This window comes from Cyprinodon tularosa, unplaced genomic scaffold (assembly GCF_016077235.1).
Source record: "Cyprinodon tularosa strain WSP-4 unplaced genomic scaffold, ASM1607723v1 ctg256, whole genome shotgun sequence".
Taxonomy (NCBI): Eukaryota; Metazoa; Chordata; class Actinopteri; order Cyprinodontiformes; family Cyprinodontidae; genus Cyprinodon; species Cyprinodon tularosa.
The window spans coordinates 595,517-618,606 of record NW_024038950.1 but is presented as its reverse complement, the minus strand read 5'-3'; the positions used below and the strand labels follow the sequence as shown (position 1 = coordinate 618,606).

Here is a 23,090-nt window from a genome sequence, read left to right as displayed (position 1 = left end):
ATAGCGCCAATTCACAACACAAGGCATCTCAAGGTACTTTACAGTTCACCAGATCATCCAGTCAAATTGATCCAAAGTTTTCTATCTAAGGAAAACCAGTTGATTGCATCGACTCATTGACTCGGATGCAATCCCTCACACTAATCATGCTTGTAGTGACAGTGGAGAGGAAAAACTCCCTTTTAAAAGGAAGAAACCTCCAGCAGAACCAGGCTCAGTGTGAGCGGCCATCTGCCGAGGCCGACTGGGGTTCAAGGAGACAGAAGCAGAGATACAAAAAGCAACTGTAAAAGGCGGACCCGTCCAGGAAACACACAGCCAGGCAGACGTGGAGGCTTGCTTCATGTAGAAGTGGAGTTGAAAAAGATGAAGTACGAAGCCTCGCTACCTGGCCATATCATGTGTCTACTTTGGAAAGCTGTCCAGATTCCCTGAGAGTTTAGACAGACAGGGGTGTTTGCTGTCAGTTCAGGTTTTAGATATAGTTTTAGGAAACAGTTTCAAGAGTATAGGTCAGGGATCGGCAACCCAAATGCTCAAAGAGCCATATTGGACCAAAAAAAAAACTAATCTGTCTGGAGCCACAAAAATGTAAAAGTCTTATATAAGCCTTGTATGGCAACACAGGCTCTAAGTGTATTAGACCACTACAAAAAAAAGATTACGTGGGCTTAAATATATAAAAAGCATTCATGGTTAAATGTTAATCCTGGAGCAAACGTCAGATAGCAGCATGAGGTGAGGGAGGAGCTACAGTTTAAGTTTTGTTGCATTGATGGAATTATAGAAACATGATAAAGGAATCTTTCTATGGTGGACGTGTTTCTGTTGGAAGGAGTTGATTGAGTCATGAGGAACCAAGCAGGAACTGACATCCATCAGAGCAGAGCTCTCTAACCCTGAAATGCCGCATCCTCTGTCACCAGCGTTCCTTGGTGTTACTTTTATTCTGAGGATTTGGGAGGGAAAAAAAATAGAAAAAAATTCACATCCCTGCATCAGAGCGCTACCTGCTTGATCTGTGGACGGTTTTTTCATGCTTGAAACAAAACTAGCAACAGTAGTGGAGTTTGGAGATGCAATCCATTTCCTAAATCGATCTTTGCTCTCCTCTAACTTATCCAGAAGTTCTTCAATCGCATTCTTTCTCTCACTCACATCTTTGTGATCAGCTTTATATTTAGCCTTCCCTGGAAATGCCTTTCCAAATTACTCTTTTTATAATTTGACAAATTCTCGTGCCAAAGCAAAAATGCAGGCAGTCCTTCTGCATTGATAATGAAAGCAAATGATTTGGTCCATTCTTCTCTGAATCCTCTGTTCTCATCAGGTATCTTCTTTTTTTCCCCTTTGGGATCCATGGTCCGAGACACACCTGCCACTTTCTTTGCCTGGCACTGCGCTGCACTGAGACTTGTGTTACAGGTTATGACCACTGAACTCTATGGCTATGACACACATTTTTGTTGAAATGAATGTTTACATATATTTACATATATTGTTTAAATGTATTTATTATTCAAATGTTTACAGCATAGGGAAACATAATGTATGTCTGTTTGAACTCCTGTACACCATATTAAAATAAACAAACCAAAAACGATGAGAGGCCAGCTGATAAGGCTGAAACACAGGAGGGCCTCAGGACTGGACAACATCCCCCCCAAGGCTACTGAAGACCTGTGCAGACGAGCTCTGTGAGGTCCTCATCTACATCTACAACCTGGGCCTCAGCCTGGGGGTGTTGGAAAGTAAGCCAACATCTCAGAGATTTGGCGTTAAACTGTTACCATATAGATCAAATCCTCATTAAATCGATCAAAACATCTGAGCCACGACTCGCATTTGAAGCACTTAAGCCATCATTTTCTCTTCAATCATTGAATTTTTAATTGTTGATTTCACCTGTTCTCAAACTGAAAATATTAAACATCATAAAGCCAATTCACCTGACTGAAGATACCTGTTCTCTACTCAGATTAACTTAACCTGTTTTCTAAATTAGGGCGTTGATGCTTGCTTATTAAATTCTTAGACATCCTAAAACCTTGTTTGCTGCAGCTAAAACTCTGAGCTTGAAAGTTTTAAATGGTTCATAAAGCTTTTCTGTTGCCTTCTTCATAGATGATTGGCAGCCATTTTGATACAAAAGAATAACAACTGGATGATTTTCTTTTGAGGTAACCATAGCTAAAGCAAAATCATCAAGTCTTTCTCACTTTTAGCATTCAGCCTGAAAATTAGATTGATTTCAGCTTAAATCTTTTACAGCATCAACATTTACTCATTTTCCATCATTGTGACAGAAAAAAATGTTCATCTTCTACTTCCACCTTCTACTTGAACACTTTCAGTTCAACCCATTTCGCGGGTGTTCTAATTGATTTGGTTTACTTCATACCATCAGAGAAACGAAGTAGTTGTGACAGTATTTTATTACTGTAAACATAATTTAGACATCTTTAAAATTCATCTTCAGGAAGGATAAACATACAGATATTAACAACCTGTGCCTATTTTTTATAAACAAAAAAAGAAAGTGATGCATTCCTTGAAAATAACATCCATAGGAGTAACAACTTCACCTTTCATGCAACACAGTTTGCCCACAAAACCTTGCATAACACATAATTAATCAATAGATCTTAAGAACCAAATCAAACATTCTCTGCAGAAAGCATTGTGTAGACTGTATAAGATTCAAGCCTGCAAAAATCGTTTAAAAAAGGTCCCTTTAGATTCAAAATATTCAGCACTTCAGCTGAATGACTTATTTCAGGCCCTGTAATTAACTGCTTTTGAGACAAACAAAAGACCTGTGTAAACAGACACGTGAGATTGCAATCAAGCCTCACAAAACTCAATTCCCATGAGTGATATGACCACAATAGAGATGTTAGAACAATGACATTACAAGGCAACATTTTCTCCCTGGAGGCTTACCGGTCTGTCAGATGGAATAATGAGGACAAGAAAAAACAAAAGACATATGAAAGAGTTAAATTAGCTAAACCTTTATAAAGAGAAAACACAAAAATGAAAATTTTATGGGAAAAAGAAATAAAAAAGCAGAACAAAAAAATTAAAATATGTTTCAGCAGATGTTTGAGAACCTGAGCTGTCACCATGCGCAGAAATAAGAATAAGGTAAAACTACATTTTAAGGATTAGACAGATGAAAGTCCAACCTGCAACCAGACCTAATGATCTCATGCATTACTCTCATTTCTGTAATCTGTATCCTCCACGTCAACATTTATTCTATGCAGTGACACCTTAAAGTCGTCATTGATCCTTTGTCTATCACTAGACAGCATTGCCAAACACACCTCTTTCTCTTCTTTTCTGTTATAACCAGTTGGGCCTAAAGCCTGTCTGTTTTTAGAAGCTGCTGCTTGCAGTTCTGCAGGATTACAGTCTGCATTCATGTTCTCCTCTGAAAATGATCTGCAGTTCAGAATAAGTGGCGGCAGAGGAATGCTGCGTGCCAGCTCTTCAATGTGACGAGCAAACTCCATGGTTTTAAACTGGGTGACTTTGGCAAACTCCACCGTCTTCGCTGAGGTTATTATTGGGATGGATTTTGCAATGTCAAATGCCCTCTGGAGCTTCTCTGTTCCCTCGGTGCGGAAGAACTCATTAATGGCTATCTCAGTCTCCTTGAGGTGGGTGCTGACCATGCATAAGCGCGCCACATTGAGGACCATCGTGATGGCGAAGGCCACCAAGCACACCACAACGAAGTACACTCCAAGGCCACTGTCAGTGTAGGCCACACGCAGAGTTACGGTGTAGTTTTTGGTGAGTCCGATGCCGGTTGAGGCCACGCAGGTATAGCGGCCACGGTCCTCAAAGGACACTGCTGTGATGTTTAAGACACCCTTCTCCTGGATCTGCCACTTCCCACCTAAAGCCAAAAAACAAATGTAAAGGGCAATTTCCAGCAGGCAGTATTAATAAATGAACATTAAGCAGTCACTAACAATGGGCCAAATCATCCTACTATATACTTTAGCTATAATGCATTCTAACACAGGCATTATAAACGCATTCATTATAGTGTGTTTGTTCCACACAATGCAGCCTGGGATTATGGACTGCATGCTGGCACAGTTTGTAGCACTGTTACCTTGTTGCCAGTAGGTTCTGGGTTCAATTCCCGACCCTGGGTCTTTCTGCATGAAGTTTGCATGTACATTCTCCTTGTGCATACTTAGGTTCTCTTTGGGTACTTCAGCTTCCTCCCACAGTCCAAAAACATGACTATTAAAGATGTAGTGGAGGATGTTCCTATTCCTTATCAAAATAAGTGGTCCTCCTAATCGTCAATCATTCTGGTGATATGTTTACTTAAGGCCCTCCTATGTGTTCGTCCCCATTTTCACTTGCCGGCGGTGAGTCTGACATATTGTGAAAATTGCAAATCTTCTTCTGGAAAGTTAGCTTGTATGAGCGATGCAAACAGCAACTTTTAAACAGAGTGTGAAATGGGCTCATACATGCTCTCCCATGCGTTTACTAAGCGTTCCCTCTCGGGAGTTGGTTCGGGGTTGTGCATGTGCATTTTTTTTTTAAAGTGGAGAGGGCGGGTCTTTTCACAAATTTGCGAAAACCTCCACTATACTCTAAAGTTAATTAGCACCCCTCCTTTTGCACAGACTGTTGGAGATAGGCACCAGTCAGACCATGACTGGCGGATAGGAGGAAGAAGATGGATGGCTGGATGGGTGGATAGATGAGTGGAGAAATGGACGGACGCAATATACTAGACTACTTAAGGTGTGGTGATATATCTGACACGTAGATGACCTTATAAATTCTGTACTTTGTTAGATGTAACCTCTCTGGACCTAACTTTCCTTTGCATGGCTAAAATGAAAATTGCTCAATTTGATAGAGATGTGGGGTATCTGGAGGCCAATTCAACACCTTAAAAACCATTGTAATGCTCCTAAAACCACTGCTAATTTGTTTTTGCTGTTTTGCAGGATCATTATCCTGTGAAAGGTCAGAACCATCAAGGAACACTGATGCCACTCTGACAGGTCTGCAGCCTATCACCTATATTACAACATATTATGACATACCAGTGTCTTTTCCCAGAATGAGCTTTCCCTTCTTCTGTAGTTTAAGTTTAAGATTCAGATCTCTCACATCAGGCCATAAGTACCAGGTTTCATCATTAATGTCTCTTTGAACACCATGTACCTGTCACTGGTTCTCCACTGTTCTTTCCTTGAAAAGTATTTGACAAATACCTAACAGAACCCCCACAAGAGCTGTAATTTTGAAAATGTTCTGACACTGTATTCAAGCCATTGACACGGTTTCTGCAACATCTTGCTCTTTGCTGTCTTTGCTGACTTGTTTGTCACAGGTTGATTTTAGGCTGTGTTTACAGTTCCTTTTAAGACTTTTGAATTTAAAGACTTTTAATTAGCTGCTCAAATATTATAAGACTAAATTACTATCTTAGTCTTCACAAAAGGTTTTGTCCATTAGCATTTAAAATAATAAACCTAATCATGGAATCACCCTACCTTCTTTGTCTTCAAGGAGAAGTCCTTTGGAGTTGTACCACCTAACATCCTCTTGATCTGCAGTCACATTACACTCAATTAGTGTGCTGGATCCCTCCTTTGCCAAGATATACTTGCCAGGGGGGACCGAGGCCAGATGTGTGAAGGTCCCTGCCTCTGTGTCATTGTGAGCTCCATCTGCTGTCCAGCAAACAAGCAGCAGGAGCACGATGAGGGCGTGTGACAGGCGGTGCATCTGATGTGATAACATTTTGGGTGGAGTTTCAGGTTCAGTTCACATCTAGACCAGAAAATCCTGCAAAACGGGAAGAGTCACTGACTGTCACACAGCACATACACTCCTGACCTATTTTTTCCTCCCCTCAGTTTCCCCAGTTTTGGATAAAATGTTAATATTAAAATCTTTAAGTATCTTAACAAACATTTGTTTTTCTAAGTTTAATTATAAATGAAAACAAACATGCACCTTCTTAAATTCAGATAGTATAACTAAAAGATATGAGGGCGTTTTGGGTCCTCCTGCTCCTTATACAAAGACACTTCATATCCTGATGAATATGGAAATTATTTACATCTTAGTTTTAGTAGAGCTAACTTGATTGTTTTACATCAACATTTACTGGTGAATTTACATTATAAATGACTTTTGAGTCATGTTTATGTTTCCAGTTAAGATCTGATTTAATTATGACATATTCTCCTTGAACATAAAATCATCTTGTACATTTAAAGGAATTAATGGAAACTAAGCAGTTTTAAATTAACCCTGTATGTAAATGAATTTACTGAAAACTTTAGAAAATGTATTGGATGGTAGATGGCAATAAATTGTTTTAAAAGGTATTTTAACTCACAAAACTTAATTGAAACATTTCCAAGACATATATTTAGGGTTGATACATTTTAGAAATACATTTTACATCTTAATAGATGTAGGTACTTACAAAAAAAAAAAAAACAGTGAAAAGTTACTTTACCTTAGATTACATCAGCACAGATCCCTACCAGTTAAACAATCAGCATACTTCAGACAAACATCTTTCATAAAGTTAACTCACCTATTGTTTGGCCTCAAAATACTGATTGTTAAGAAGATTTAGATTTGTTTTAGATCAAAAGAAAAGTGTATTTATCAGGAGTTTGTCTTCCTCAGCCTTCAAGTCAAACAAAGTGCATGATCCAACAACTTCCGGGTACAGGTGTTGAAGTGGGCGTGGCTCAAAATACGTAGAACAACTGTAAAAAATTTTTTTTTTTTTAATTATGTCAATATATAAATGTAAAAATTTACCTAAAAATAAATCGTTGGCCTATATTTTTTTAAATAAAATACATAAATAGATTTTCACTTAAAGGGGAAAACAAAAAACTATTGAAACTCTCTAAGTTCTATTTTCGATATAAAGTGATCTAAAATTATGTACTGCCGTTTACCTTTATAGAATAACCAATAAATATACCTCTCCTTTAAAAATAAAGCACATTAATGGTAACGCCGATAAAATTTGGTAAAAAAAAGAAAAAAAAAAAAGAAACATGAATGCATTATATAGCAACAGTGAGATAAATTGTCTGATGAGGTAATGCAACACAGTGAGGAACGTCTAAGTTTGATTTTTCGGGAAATATTTTATTTTGAAAACCTCAGACGGAAGTCCCGGCCCCCACAGCAGTTGACAGACCCTAACCTTTGAAAACAAAATGTGACGTGGCTAATCCATCTGGACAACAAAAACAAGAATCCCGAATTACTTCGCTGCACTCTGACAAAAATATATATAAATTTCAGATCTGCATCTTGGAATCCAAACAGTAATTTAAGGGACAAACTCTTCTAATTACTTCCGGTAAGGACATAACGTGCAGATTTGAGGTAAACATTAGCTGCTAGCATAAAGACTTTAAACAGCAGAGATCACAGAAGAATTGCTTTTGTTGAACAGTTTGATTAGATTACTACAGTTTTCTTTTTGTTTCATGACTGTTCCTGTTCCGTTTGGATATGAGACCGTTGATGTTTAGTTAAATTCACAGATTGTAGGACCAACTTTAAACTAGATTGTATTTTAAAAAACATTAACATTGACATTAATACTCAGAGCTTATTTAGATGAACTCATGTTTTCATCATTCACATATATATATCTGATCCAATAGATTTGAAACAAATAGCTCCTTACCACGCAGTTAATTTCTACACTGGAAAAAATGAGCAAAAATGTCTTAAATTAAGTGTATTTACCCTTAATTTGACTATGTAAATGAGATGATTTGCCAATGGATTGAGTATTTTTACTCTTCAAATAAGATATTTAGATAATATGAACTACAAATAAGACAAAGTAATTGTGTTTTTTTAATTTTAAATATAAATTGTCTTGTTCCATTGGCAAAAAATCTCTTTTACCTTCTCAATTCAAGAACAAATGCACTTATTTCAACAAAAAATTGACTTATCTAGATTTCGATTTTGTTTCCAGTGTAAAGAGTTCTCTGCTAATGATCTGATTCCAATGTGAAGGAAGGAGATGCATCTAAAAGCTGCTGGGCATCGGACCTAATAACCCTTATATATAGGAAAACACAGAAAAACCTTTACAAGGTTGAATTAGCAGGTCGATACAGAAGCTCTTTTTTTTTTAGGAAAGGTTATGACTTAACAAGAGTTTGTGGCTGCAATGACCTAATACAGACAGTCTAATGGAAGTTATACACTGCTTGATTAGATTCAAACCAGTGGGTAACGATTAAGTTGGGTAAAGGAATGCTCTGTAGCCTTAAGAAAGGTCTTTGATTCAAAGGAAAGCAGAGAAGAGTGCGATTCAGCCAAAATATTGCATGCTTGTTGCAAAATAGGACATCTAGACTTCAGTTTTGTCATTAAATATATTATAAAAAGAAAATCTCCATTATGATTTAGACATGTATATTTGTTAACCAATGTGACTAAAAAGCTAAAAAAAAAAAAAGTCATGTCATGAAGAAAAACTACCAGTCCTAACAGCATTTGTTCCAAAGCTGCGAAATGTGGTCTTGGGAGACGTGCTTAAGGGGTGAAAACATTGTCAGGTGACAAAAATGGGAATGTTTGGAGTGACAGACTGAGATAAATCTGTGGATATAGCAAAGAATTAGGATGATGGTGAGACTTAAAGCTTTTTATAAAAGAAAAGAAGCTTGTTGGCAATTACTCTAAACTTTGAGTTTAGAACAATTAATTAATACCTACGTTTTAGTAGAGCTAACTTGACCGTTTTACGGTAAAATGTACATTAATATTCCCCTTTTGAATGATGTTTCCAGTTAAGACCTGACATAATTATGATATATTTTACGTGAACATGAAGTCAGCCTGTACATTTACTCTAATTAATGGGAACTAAGGGGTATAAAATTAACCCTGTTTGTAAGATTGAATTAGCTGAAAACTTAAGAATATTTATTGGACGTAGATGGCAATGTTTGTGTGCACTGAAAAAGCTTTTAACTCACAAAACTCAATTAAAACATTTTTAAGACATATTTAGGATTGATACATTTTAGAAATACATGCTTGCTTTTAAGTTGCTATAGAAGCAACAATTTTGATATCAGCAAAACCAGTCTGAGAAGTTCCCTTTTCTTTATTGACAGATATCCTCAGATATGCATGCTGTTGTTTAAATAAGAGTTTCACTTATAAAGCATTAATAGTCCCAGTTGTGTTATTAGAATATTCTTAAACCTTCATATCACTGGTTTCATTCTGCAGAGATGCTCTGCTGAGATATAAGATAAGATGTCAGATAGTGAAGCACCTCATGCCGTTGCCGAGGGAACGCAGGAAGCACCCGGGATGCAAGAGCCCTCTCCTGCTGAAACACCAGGCAGCTCCTCGCCATCTACGCCAGACAACACCACTGATGTTGCTCCGACGAGGAAAGCCAGGAGGAGGCCAGAGGCCAACCCTGCAGTGGAAGCTGAGGCAACAGCAAAAGCAGAGGAGAGTCCGCAGCCAGCAAAGGTAGCTTTTTAAGCACAAGTCCTTCCATTACCTTACTTCCAGCCACACATGATATTTAAAGCATGCTTGCAGGATGGGCCTTTAAATAAAAGAGGAGACCGCAAGCTTGTTACCCCCCTGACAGGGAGTCGTCCTTTGACATTATATGATGTGTAAATTTGTAAATTTAATTTTAATTAAGATGATCATTGGTAAATGTTGTTATCATTCACTGTTTCATTCAATCGTGTGGCTGCAATCTGTCGTTTTACTAAAGATGTAAAGTGCAAAATAAACCAAACTTTCATTAACAAACAATGGTATATACATAAAGACTATAGTGAGAGGGAAGCTGTGACGTGAGTGAGAGAAAGAGAGAGAAATCCTACCTGCATGATTAAAAAAAGGAGCCTGTAAAGTTTTTCTGTCAATGCCGATAAAGGTTTATCAAAAGTGAGATGTTGCAGCACTAACTGGTGACCTTTGGTTTGGACTTTCAAAGCTAGTTATGATTGTTCTACTAATCTATTATATGGATTTTTAAACTCAGACTTCAAACCTATTACAATCAATCAAAAAATAAAGCAGGTAATAACAAAGAAACTATGATGAGGCAAGAAACCTGGACTGAGATATGTGAAGAGAAATATAATCACCTGGTTATATGTTCATTTAATCTGTTAAGCTTGTAGCTCCAAATATCTATAATTAGATGTTTTTTTTATTTATTTTTTTACAGTTATTTCTTTGTTTGATAGACAATTTTTTTTTTCTTCAAATATTTGCACAGGCATCTGTAGGGGTCATTCCTGGCAATCTTTGTGAGGCTTTTCTGTTGTTCATATCGATATCAGAGTTATATCGCATCGACTGAAATTTAGATAATACTGTAATTTAAGTTTTGTTCATATTATGCAGCCATAGGACCATCAATAGCTATCCAAACCTAACACTCTTGATAAACAACATCTAATAACATTCTTCTCTGTAGACTCATTGACAAGAAATGCAAATCAAATTACTATTTTAGACTAGAGAGACGAGACTAATTTTTGACCAATTCTAATATATTTTAAATTTTTTATTTTTTATGCATTTCCTATTTTCATAATTTTTTTAATAGAAAGAATATCATGATTTTATTTAATTTTCCATTTTTAGAAAATCAGTCCTTATAAAATATCCGATGCAGTAATCCTTTTTATAACCGTGAAGGGGCGCCAAACATAGAGTTTTACGCAGGATTCTATTAAATGTGTAACAAATTTCCAGAATAAGAAATCAGCTCTATTAGACATCGATCTATGCAGTTTAATGGCAAAGAAAGTTGATTTAGGGGTTAGTAGTCCTTTAACAATAACACCAATGGAACATGCTTTATTTATTGCTGTAATGCAGCTTTGGACAAACTACACAGTGTTTTATATTATTAGTTTATTGTATTTGACAAATAAAGATTTTACATGTTACTGTTATTTTCTTGAATTTGTGAAGATTCTGGCGTTTATATTGCTTACGGGTACATCCAATCAAGTCCTGTAATAGTTAATTTATTTATTTCATTAACAAATAAAATAAGAGTGTTGTAGTTTATCTATACCGTCTCAATTCATTGTTATTTTAAAGATCCATTATTATGCTAATTTCCAATTATAAACATTTTGTAACAGTCATTTGTGTCCTGCCACCTCTATATTAGATTCACAAATGGAAAAAATGTCTTTCTCCTCTTTTCCCTATAATACTGCCTTTCTGCACCCCTCAGCTACTGTTTGCCCAAAATGGTATGTTTGAAAGGCTTATGATGTCATCAGGGAAAATAAGCGGTCCTGAGCGGTCTATAGCAGCCCGTCGGTCAATCTACGGCCTTCGTCTAATGTATTAGTCCATGCTGCCATCTTTACAACTCTGATTGGTTGTCATAGTTGCAGGTTGTGAGGGCGCAGTCTTTGGGAGGACGGGGCGTGGAAAACCAAAACAACTTATTTAGAAGTGGACTATGTGGATTTGGAATGAAGTCGATAGATTTAGTTAATAAACTTTTGGAAAATCAAATTTTTTAGGATACATTCTATGTAACATCTTTCAGGGTTTCTCTTTTGATTAAATATACTACCGTAAAAAAAAAAAAAAAAAATTATATTAGCCCAAGTTTGCGTTAATGGCACTCTTATATACAACAGCATACCAAATATTTGCTTTCAAGATTTTTTGTTTTTGTTTTATTTTAATAAGTTTAATTAGGTCCCAAAAAGTTTAAAGAAGCCCACATGATGTGTTCTACTTTTCTGCTTCTGGTTTTGACCCCTTATTAAGTCTAAGCTAATAAAACTTTAAAGAAGTACATCTATCTGGTTATTCCTGAATTTTTTGTCAAAGAATGACCTACTGTCCTATTAAACTGAGGTCTTCTTTTTGTCTTTCCTGTTTTATTTCTCTGTCTTCTCATCTTTCACAGTCTCCTAGTGATACAACCGTCTCTCAAGGCGGATGGGGATACTGGGGCAGCTGGGGTAAATCTATCTTGTCCACAGCAACAGCTACTGTGGCCACTGTGGGTGAGAATCCAATACTTCAAACTCTTATTTTTTTAGCTTAGGTTTCATGTACCTAAAAGATAATGATAATGTTTAGATAAAACATAAAACAATTTCTACATTTTTTCTTTAATGATATCAAATAGGGATGGCAACTAGAAAGACCTTAACCAAGTCTGTTCCCATATCTTTACCATTTGTGTCTCCCCATCCGTTCATTCAGGCCAAGGGCTCACCCAGGTCATCGAAAAGGCAGAAACATCTCTGGGAATTCCCAGTCCAACTGAACTGTCAGATAAGGTGGTAGAAGAAGAAAAACAGCAGGGTGAGACATGTTGTGTGTTTGAAGAAAGCAAAAAAAAAAAAAAAAATTTCTGTAAAAGTTTGTGATTGTGAGTCTTTGATTCTCTGGCAGAGGAGAGCAACAGCAACACTGAAAAAGCTGCAGCCGACGGATCGTCTCCAGTGGGAAGTGCGATGGGAATGTTATCGTCTCTGACCAGCGTCGTTCAGACCACGGTAAGATGTTTCACTGCAAGCGGTGCCTTGCACTGTTAATCAGGCAAAATAGCCTCAAATAAACTGAACATCTCTGAGGAATCGCATCTGAGTCAATGAGTCGATGCAATCAACTGGTTTTCCTTAGATAGAAAACTTTGAATCAATTTGATTGTATGATCTGGTGAACTGTAAAGTGCCTTAAGATGACATGTGTTGTGAATTGGCGCTATATAAATAAACTGAATTGAACTGAATTGTAGGGGAAGACTGTGATCACAGGAGGGCTGGATGCTCTGGAGTTCATTGGGAAGAAAACAATGGATGTGATAGCTGAGGGCGATCCTGGCTTTAAAAAGACCAAAGGACTGATGAACAGAAACGCCACTCTGTCTCAGGTTGGTAAAGCCTAACAGTTTTTAGTGAATCCGATAGGTGGCTTATTAAGTGACAATTTATTTCTATTATTAAATTTTTCTTCAGGTTTTGCGGGAAGCAAAGGAGCGAGAAGAGTTAGAGACGGCAGAGAAGGAATCGTCAGATACAGAGAAGAAGGTGGTTGCTCACTACAGCATGCTGTTTGATGAATATCAGGGTCTGTCTCACCTGGAGGCCCTGGAGATCTTGTCCAGAGATAGCGAGTCCAAGGTAGAGTTTATTATTGTTATTATTCATTATTGCCTTAAAAGAACAAGTTACATTGAAATAATGTGTGTTATTCAAAATACTTTTTAAAACTTAAAAACAATGTGAAAAGAACATTTTAAATGACATTCATCCTTACGGTCAAACATCAAATAACTATCTCTAGCGGTATTTTAATAGAGTTGACCAGATAAACGGGAAAACTGGATGGGACAGATTTTACTTGGTCAACCTGGGTAGCTTTGTGTCATTTGTCATTGAAAATATAGTTATTTTATTTGCAAAGCTTAAAAGCAAAATTAACCAGAGTAATAAAACTTAGAAAAACTTTATTGTCAATTTAACTGTATACAAAACAAAATTTTGTTGCATACAGCTTACAGTGGAATTCTATTGTAGTTGCAATAGATAAAAATTGCCAATATAAAGTGCAGCAGTGATCAGAATGTAAACAATGTTGGAAAAAAAAAAACAGTTTCAAAAATGTTGGTGCAAAAGGGCATTAATATGAAAAATTCCAGTGCAGTGCATAAATAAATATGGTGCAAAATGCAGTAGAAACATTGAGTGGTGTCCTATTTTAAGGGTTTATAGAAGTTCAGCAACATTGGTGGTGCAAAATAATGTGTTGCAAAGTCAATTTTAGAGTTTAACAGTTCAGCTGTCTGATGGCAGCGGACAAAAAGCTATTGCAGAACCTGCTGGTCCTGCATTGAATGCTGCAAAGTCTCTTCCCAGAGGGGAGCAGGGAGAACAGTCCATGGTGGGGGTGTGAGGGGTCACTGATGATGTTACAAGGATACGCAGCGCTGGGATGAAATGTCCATAATGGAGGGAAGAGGAGCTGTATTATGAAATTTAGGCAGGATCGGGATGAGTCGGTAATAAAGATCCACACACAGAACACAGCAAAGCAAGCACATCAATCAAGGCACGGTGCTGAATACAAATCATATTGTCTCCATACAATTTATATTGTCCCATTGCAATTTATATTGTCCACCTATCGTGACACAAGGATTGGAGGGCCAGTCGATCCCTGCAGGGCAGCAACCCCCGCAGCTAGGCGTGCGTGCGCAACCCTAGCAGACCCAGTGTGTGTGTTCTGTGTGTGCATCTTTATTACCGACTCTTCCCGATCCTGCCTAAATTTCATAATACATTTTCTGGCGTCACGAACAGGATTGCTGGAGAGCTGTGGTAAAGATGTTTAAGCAGAAACATAAGGAAGGTGAGAAACCACTTGTTGAAGAAGCTTGCTTTGCTGCGGCGGAATAAAACGACACATTTCACTCTAGCAGACACAGTGTGTGCGTTCTGTGTGTGCATCTTTATTACCGACTCATCCCGATCTTGCCTAAATTTTATAATACAGGAGCCCTGATGATCCTCCCTACTGTCCTCAACACTCTCCTCATGTTCTTCCATACTAAACAAATAGTAAACACACATATTCAATATATGTAGATTAATTTATGTAAATATAAAACAAAAATATAACCCCTAGAGGGGCTCCTAAAGCCTTGGGTTTATTTTTATTTTTTATCTTGCCCCGTTAGCTCAGATCACAGTTTTAAAACATGACGATACATAATAGTGTAATAGTAACATCTTTGCTTAAAAATTGAGCTAAATAAGAAAGTAATACTAAATGCTGCCTCCCTTTGCTCCCTTTGGTTCAGGGAGCAGTGAGGGATCAGCTCTTTCATGTTTAGGCCTGAAAACTAGCTACTGCAAAAATATGTCAGGGAGCAAGAAAAGTGATTTAAGGATCTGTGTCAGTCTAATCCTCGCCGCTGAAACCAACTCCCTGAAAATATGAGATATTTTGGCTCCTGTAAGTCCAGTGCATAAACCATACTGAGTTCTACCCGTAAAAATTCAAAAAATATCCACTGGACTTGGTTTTCAAGATTTGAAGACGTTTCGCCACCTCTCCAGGAAGCTTTCTCAATTCAAATGTCTGGATCCGCAGTGAGTTTGAGTCTTATATAGACACGCCTTGTATCGCTTGGAAACATGCAATGGTAACCGATGAATGGTTCGTTAGTTCCATCGTTAGCCTGTAATATCTGAACCTGTCTATGATTCTAGGGGTCGGTCGTTAAAGGGGGGATTGCCATTAACGGGGGGGATTGTCTCCTGTAATACCTGAAACCTGTCTATGATTGTTAAGGGTTGGTCGTTAAGGAGGTATTGTTCACCGGCTGGGGCGGGTAGGTCCCTCGTTCCTCTGTGATGGGGTGGGGGGTTTGGTGATATCTGGAAGGGATCATGTCTATGATTGAATTGTATGTTTTTGGAAGCTGGAATCTGAGTCCACCACCTCTGTTTAAAGTTGGTTTTTCTCTCTTAACATAGATGGCTTCCTTCACGCCCCTCTAAAACCACCTATTTTCTTTATCCAGAATATGGACATTCTGGTCCTCAAAAGAATGTCCTTTGTCCATAAGGTGTAGGTGTACTGCGGAGTCTTGTCCAGAGGCGGCCGCTCTTCTGTGTTGGGCCATGCGTCTGTGGAGAGGTTGTTTTGTTTCGCCAATATAAAGATCAGAGCATTCCTCGCTGCACTGAACAGCATATACCACTCCGCTCATATTCGGTCTGGAGGTTTTATCTTTAGGGTGCACTAGCCTCTGTTTAAGGGTTTGGTTTGGCTTGAAATGTACTGGGATCTTGTGTTTGGGAGAAAATCCTCTTGAGCTTTTCAGACACTCCAGCAACATAAGGGATTGTGATGTTTTTGCGTTTAATTTTCCCATCGCTGTCTTCTGTTGCGTGTCTTTTGGATTTCCTTGCTGATTTGATAAAAGCCCAGTTTGGATATCCACAGTTTTGGAGAGCATCTTTGATGTGTTTCTGTTCTTTTTGCTTCCAATCTGTTTTAGTAGGGACATGTTCTGCCCGGTGTTGTAAGGTTCTGATGACTGAGAGTTTGTGTTCCAGTGGGTGGTGTGAGTCAAAAAGAAGATACTGGTCTGTGTGAGTAGGTTTCCTATACACTTCAATGTTTAGGCTTCCATCTCCTTCCATGCTCACCAGGCAGTCCAGAAAGGGTAGTTTGTTGTCCTTGGCATCCTCTCTGGTGAATTTGATGTTACGGTCAACAGAGTTGATGTGTTTGGTGAAAGCTTCCACTTCCTCTAGTTGGATTTTGACGAAAGTGTCATCCACGTATCTAAACCAGTGGCTTGGTGGTATTCCATTGAAAGTGTCTAAAGCTCTCTTTTCCATTTCTTCCATGTAAAGATTGGCTACAATTGGTGATACTGGAGATCCCATTGCGCAGCCATGCTTCTGTCTGTAAAAATTACCTCTGAATTTGAAATAGGTTGTGGAAAGACAAAGGCCCAGTAGTGTGCAGATCTGGTCCGGAGTGAAATTAGTCCTGTTGTTTAAATCACTATCTTGTTCAAGACGTGTCCTGACTGTTTCCACTGCCTCTGTTATAGGTATGCATGTGAAAAGTGAAGTAACATCAAACGATACCAAGGTTTCTCCTGGAGCCATCCTTAAATGTTTGGCTTTGTTGGCAAAGTCTTTGGAGTTTTCTATGTGATGTGGTGTGTTCCCCACCAAGGGAGCTAAGATATTAGTAAGCTGTTTAGCAATGTTGTATGTTACTGAGTTAATGCTGCTGACGATGGGCCTGAGTGGTGCCCCTTCTTTGTGAATTTTTGGAAGTCCATATAAGCATGGAATTTCCTCCCCTGGATATAATCTGAAATAGACTGAGTTCTACATAATTTGAAATATTTTAGCTGTTCTTTTTTATTATCTATCATTGTTTTTTTTGTTTTTTTTAGAAAAAAAAAAAAAATTACACAAATAAACCTTCATCCTCAACTCAACTCAAACTTTATTTATAAAGCACATTTAAAACAACCAGGGTTGACCAAAGTGCTGTACAGGAATCACAGTTAAGGAACATAACATAAAAACTGAAGGCTAAAATACATAAACACATAAAAATAGAATAGGATAAATGTTTCAATTAAAATACATTTGAGAATAAAATTAAATTGAAAATAAAATTTTGCAAAATGTCCACTTAGACATGATTAAAAGCCAGGGAGAGGAAATGTGATTTTAAAGAGGATTTAAAAACCTCAAAGGAGCCTGCTTAAACAGTCAAAATTCTAAAATATTGAGTAAAAGTGCAATAGCTGCATCCTAACTGATGCTTGCTGTAAAGGGGTTTGTCAGGTTTTCACTGCTATCATCTATTCTAGAAGCGCCTCCTGCCAATTAAAATACCACCTTTAAAACATCTATGGAGGGAATTGCTGTTTGTTTTAGTTTGGTACCTTTTCTGAGGCTTTTTTTTTTACTTTTCATTTATTCCACTGCTTATTTCATTTAGGTGAAGTCTGTGTTGACAACCCTGTCTGGAGATGAGCCGATCCAGCTCAGAGAGGAGCTGGACCAAATCAAAGACTCTTTCTCCATGGTGGAGTTTGATGACGAGGAGGTCGACGACAAGAAAGGTAAGACTTTTTGGGAATATCATGTCTTCAACATGAAAGTCGTTGGAATTGAATCATCTTCCCTTCTCTAATCCAAGATGAAGATGGCACAGAGTTCGTGAATGATTTAACAGCAGCCGTAGATGGTCTCAACATTTCCGCCACAGCTGACAAGCTCAGTAAGGTATGACTGATCCCGGATTGGCTTGCATCGTTAGACTCAGAGTGTAGGAACCACTGATTAGATGAAAGCAAAATAAAAAGTATAATTTTCCAGGATAATATATAGTTTAAATGTAAAATAGGATTACAAATTCGGATAAATATATTGACTTTTTTTGTGAAGGCTGATTATACATGACCCTGTCTTTCCATGTCAAATAGACGTTGAATCTCCTTCCCTGTTAAATTAACAGGATTTTTAGTTCTGCCATATAAAACCAGGCTTACAGGCTCAGCAATGTGTCTAAAAACAATCACCCAGTGTCGTTAAAAACTTTTGATGCATTCCCAGCACACGCAACCGGACGTGTTAGACACCGCATGGAAAAAGTAATTTATGAAAATAGAAGTTTTAAAGTACAAAATGATTAGAATTTGTCTTTGCAGGTTATTTATACGGAATCTGCGAATTCACTCCATGGAGATGTTATGTTCAGTTTGCTTTAGTTTGTCTGATCCAACACATTACTCCTATGTTGTACTATAATGTCCTTTAGGACTGCATCTGTTATGGCAGATCTAAATCTGTGTAAATACAATGTAAAAATGTCCAGGGTAAAATAGCTCTGAAAAAGCTGTTGTGTCCAAATATGCTGGTTTAACATCTAATTCGATTCAATTCAATTTATTTATATTGCGCCAATTTTACAACACATGTCATCTCAAGGCATTTTACAGTTCACCAGATCATACAGTCAAATTGATTTAAAGTTTTCTATCTAAGGAAAACCAGTTGATTGCATCGACTCATTGACTCGAAGGCAATCACTTACACTAAGCATACTTGTAGCGACAGTGGAGAGGAAAAACTCCCTTTTAACAGGAAGAAACCTCCAGCAGAACCAGGCTCAGTGTGAGCCACAGTCACAACTAAAAATATATATGTAACTTTGCAATAATAATCCGTTTCATTCTATAGCTTTGATGAAAAAAATTTAAATGTTTTTACTGCTATTATGTTTGAAATTGTGACTGACGCCCTGTCCAGGGTGTACCCCGCCTTTTACCCGTAGACAGTCAGAGATAGGCACCAGCACCCCTCAAGACCCCGCTTGGGATAAGCATGACAGAAAAAAGAATGGATGGGTGTTTGAAATTGAGTTATTTTTGAAAGTATCCTTTTTCCAGGCTGGTTAAAATAAAGATATACACTCACCGGCCACTTTATTAGGTACCCCATGCTAGTAACGGGTTGGACCCCCTTTTGCCTTCAGAACCGCCTCAATTCTTCGTGGCATAGATTCAACAAGGTGCTGGAAGCATTCCTCAGGGAGTTTGGTCCATATTGACATGATGGCCTCACACAGTTGCCGCAGATTTTTCGGCTGCACATCCATGATGCGAATCTCCCGTTCCACCACATCCCAAAGATGCTCTATTGGATTGAGATCTGGTGACTGTGGAGGCCATTTGAGTACAGTGAACTCATTGTCATCTTCAAGAAACCAGTCTCAGATGATTCCAGCTTTATGACATGTTGCATTACTCTGCTGAAAGTAGCCATCAGAAGTTGGGTACATTGTGGTCATAAAGGGATGAACATGGTCAGCAACAATACTCAGGTAGGCTGTGGCATTGCAACGATGCTCAATTGGTACCAAGGGGCCCAAAGAGTGCCAAGAAAATATTCCCCACACCATGACACCACCACCACCAGCCTGAACCATTGATACAAGGCAGGATGGATCCATGCTTTCATGTTGTAGACGCCAAATTCTGACCCTACCATCCGAATGTCGCAGCAGAAATCGAGACTCATCAGACCAGGCAACGTTTTTCCAATCTTCTATTGTCCAATTTCGATGAGCTTGTGCAAATTGTAGCCTCAGTTTCCTGTTCTTAGCTGAAAGGAGTGGCACCCAGTGTGGTCTTCTGCTGCTGTAGCCCATCTGCCTCAAAGTTCGACGTACTGTGCGTTCAGAGATGCTCTTCTGCCCACCTTGGTTGTAACGGGTGGTTATTTGAGTCACTGTTGCCCTTCTATCAGCTCGAACCAGTCTGGCCATTCTCCTCTGACCTCTGGCATCAACAAGGCATTTCCGCCCACAAAACTGCCGCTCACTGGATGTTTTTTCTTTTTTGGACCATTCTCTGTAAACCCTAGAGATGGTTGTGTGTGAAAATCCCAGTAGATCAGCAGTTTTTGAAATACTCAGACCAGCCCTTCTGGCACCAACAATCATGCCACGTTCAAAGTCACTCAAATCACCTTTCTTCCCCATACTGATGCTCGGTTTGAACTGCAGGAGATTGTCTTGACCATGTCTACATGCCTAAATGCACTGAGTTGCCGCCATGTGATTGGCTGCTTAGAAATTAAGTGTTAACGAGCAGTTGGACAGGTGTACCTAATAAAGTGGCCGGTGAGTGTACATTTAGATAAGAGTATAGATTCTAGTTTGGCAGTCAGTTGTTACATGTTTTATGTGATAATGTTGTTTCTGTCATTCCACAGACCTGTAAGAACACCCGCTGCACAATAAACAACATAAGCGCACCACAGGAAGACGGAGAACAGAATGACAAGACCCACTCTGCAGAGGTGAGTCCATCTTTACTTTAAAACATGACGGTTATTAACAAGAGGCAGATTTAAAATAAACATAATCCAACGGGATTTAAAGCATCACAAACCAGCTTTTTTTTTGGATTTGGTTACCCTGTGGAAAACAAACATGAACAGAGAAAACATTTAGCCTTTTTGTTGAATTCCGTAGGATGTGCACGCTGCCGCTATCAGGAGTCTTGCAGAGCTGACTGCTCGATCCATCGAACTTTTCCAAAAGCTGGCCGAGATAATCCTGTTCTCCAACAGCAGCACGGACGCCAGCGTCCTGTCACAGTAAGAAGACATGCTACATTTTCTGCTTGCCACATACACAGAGACGGGCTGCAGGTTTACTACATTTAATCTGTCTGTTTTCAGATTAACGGTTGTTCTTTGTAAAGAAATCTCTCTGCTCTCCAAAAAGTTTACCTCCTGTCTGACCACTGCGGGGGTAAGTGAGCTGATGCTTTGTCATTTGTTTACCTTAGGAGAGAGTATTCGTGTTTGACTTAGTTCTGTACTTGAAGAAGTCAATGTTCTTGATTTGAATGAATAAAGATATGAAATCAGCGGTAATGTTTTTTTTTTTTTACAGTTGAATGAGAAGGGAGAGGTGCTCAACCCACTGATTACAGGAGTCTTTCTTGAGGTTTGTGTTCATATTATGCTTTATAACAAAAGCTTTATCGACAGTACACTTTCAACATTATTGCAGAGGATAGGGGATTGGCGGGGGGGCTAAGTGTAATTGTAGGGGGAATGGTCAAAATGATCTCAATAAATGACCAATTTTGAGAGGTAATAATTTTTTTATTTTTGATGAATATTTTTAACTGTTTTTCACAGTAACTTAAACAATTAAACTTAAAATAGTTACATTTTAAAAGTGGTTTGTTTAGTGTTTAAAGGAGATTGGAGTTTATTTTTGTGTCTATTTGTTGTTTAAATGTCGAAAAGATTGGTTGGATGGGATCACATACAGATAGTCACAGTAAAAGCTGAGCCCATAAATATATCTAAGAGAAACAGGACTAAACACTAAAAGCAACAAAAGCTGTTGATGACAGCAGCCCAGCTGATGCCTTCGTCCAGGTTAATCTCACAGCTCAACAGTGCATCAGACCAGATGAAGTTGCTCATATGAAAAAGTATTAAGATCACTTTAATTTAGACATCAACAAATATTGTAAAACTGAAGAAGAGAAGGCCCCCATGTCCTCCAGCCACCTAAGCCTATAGCAGCATAAATGTGGTGATAGCTCAAGATAGCTAGGCTTGTCTTCCTTGGACTTCGTTCTGGTTTACTTAAATTTATATTGTGTGTTTGATTTTTGTTCTTTATTTGATTACATAACCATCTTAAAAGTATCATGAAGGTACAACTTTTAATGTTTTTAGCTTAGAAGATGTTTTTTCTTATATTTAGATTTATTGAGACTAAAAGGTTTTGGGAATTTTGTGGTGTTTTTAATTTGGTCCAGCTACTGTACCATAAAATATTTGACACAGCTCTTTATCAAACTGCTGAAAGTAATAGAAACCCAAATAGGTAACTTTTCTTTACTCAACTTACCAGAATGTTGCAAAAACTGCATGATATTAAAACAAAGCATATGCTAAGGAAGCCTCTTAAGGAATATCATTCACACTGCCACTAGCAGGAGTTATTGTGACAAATTTTGAACTTGTTAGAGATAATATATTTCAGATGGGAGTATGTTAAGGGAATTTTGCATTTTATTGACACAAGCTTTTATAAAAGATGTAGAGGGTGGATGTAAGTCTGGGAAGAAGTATTGCAACTGTAGCCTCTAACTTCTATTTGTAGTCCATCAGGGAAGTGTTCTTGGTCCTCTATCATTTAGTCTTAGTCACTCTTTGTAGCACTTCAGTAAGCAAAATAATGTATTTAGCCCTGGTCAGTATATTTAATGTTTGATAATATTAATAAAATATCATAATTTCTTCTCTTACTCAGGCTTCCAACAGTGCATCTTATATCCAGGATGCTTTCCAGCTCCTCTTGCCAATATTGGAGATTTCCCACATCCAAAGGAGAGCTGGACCATCAGAGCAGTGATATCTTCCCTCAGCTGCTTCTGTAACTGACACTATGATGGGACTGAAGCTGCCATCAGAGAGCTAAAAAATCCTTAGTGCTTTTATAAACGTCTTGCTGTCACACAGTGTTAATGTTTCGGTGTTTTTATGTTCTGTGCAGTAAGTGGACTTACTGAGGTCCAGCGTGCCTGGATCTGTCAGAGGATATGAGACAACAAAAAAGAAATTTCATGAAAATAAACCAGAGAAATCATGTGCTCTTTGTTATGTTAAAATGCTTTTTCAGGACACTGATCAATTACGCCTTTGGGGCGTAATTGATCAGTGATCAAAAGGTGGACATAGATCAGGAATTTTAAGGAGTTTCCTGTTGCTTCAGAAAAATAAAGGTAACTTGACTGGTTTGAATGGTTTGATTTTTATTTTATTAGACTGGAAACTTGTTGATATTGTATAATTCAATTCAATTCAGTTTATTTATATAGCGCCAAATTCACAACCCATGTCATCTCAAGGCACTTTACAGTTCAACCAGATCATACAGTCAAATTGATACAAAGTTTTCTATCTAAAGAAAACCAGATGATTGCA

At 38.0% G+C, this 23,090-nt stretch overlaps 2 protein-coding genes across 3 annotated transcripts; one reads left to right on the top strand and one right to left on the bottom strand.

The window, feature by feature from the left end:
* Positions 1–3,209: 3,209 nt before the first annotated feature.
* On the bottom strand, positions 3,210–5,862 carry LOC119785685 (microfibrillar-associated protein 3-like). Its single transcript, XM_038288448.1, has 2 exons — positions 5,541–5,862; positions 3,210–3,907 (listed from the first exon to the last, which is right to left on the bottom strand). Exons 1-2 carry the CDS (start codon positions 5,788–5,790, stop codon positions 3,210–3,212), a joined length of 948 nt encoding a protein of 315 aa, XP_038144376.1. The 5' UTR covers positions 5,791–5,862.
* Positions 5,863–7,201: 1,339 nt separating this feature from the next.
* fam114a2 (family with sequence similarity 114 member A2) lies at positions 7,202–22,754 on the top strand. Of its 2 annotated transcripts, none has more exons than XM_038288465.1 (14): positions 7,202–7,387; positions 9,292–9,543; positions 11,981–12,080; positions 12,283–12,384; positions 12,475–12,578; positions 12,821–12,955; positions 13,041–13,205; positions 17,566–17,689; positions 17,767–17,852; positions 20,346–20,432; positions 20,608–20,732; positions 20,817–20,889; positions 21,034–21,087; positions 22,417–22,754. In XM_038288465.1, the coding sequence occupies exons 2-14, from the start codon at positions 9,319–9,321 to the stop codon at positions 22,516–22,518; spliced, it is 1,482 nt and encodes a 493-aa protein (XP_038144393.1). In that variant the 5' UTR covers positions 7,202–7,387; positions 9,292–9,318; the 3' UTR covers positions 22,519–22,754. The 2 variants fall into 2 exon arrangements, with proteins under 2 accessions (XP_038144393.1, XP_038144394.1); XM_038288466.1 differs by having other exon boundaries at positions 7,202–7,413.
* Positions 22,755–23,090: the final 336 nt, after the last annotated feature.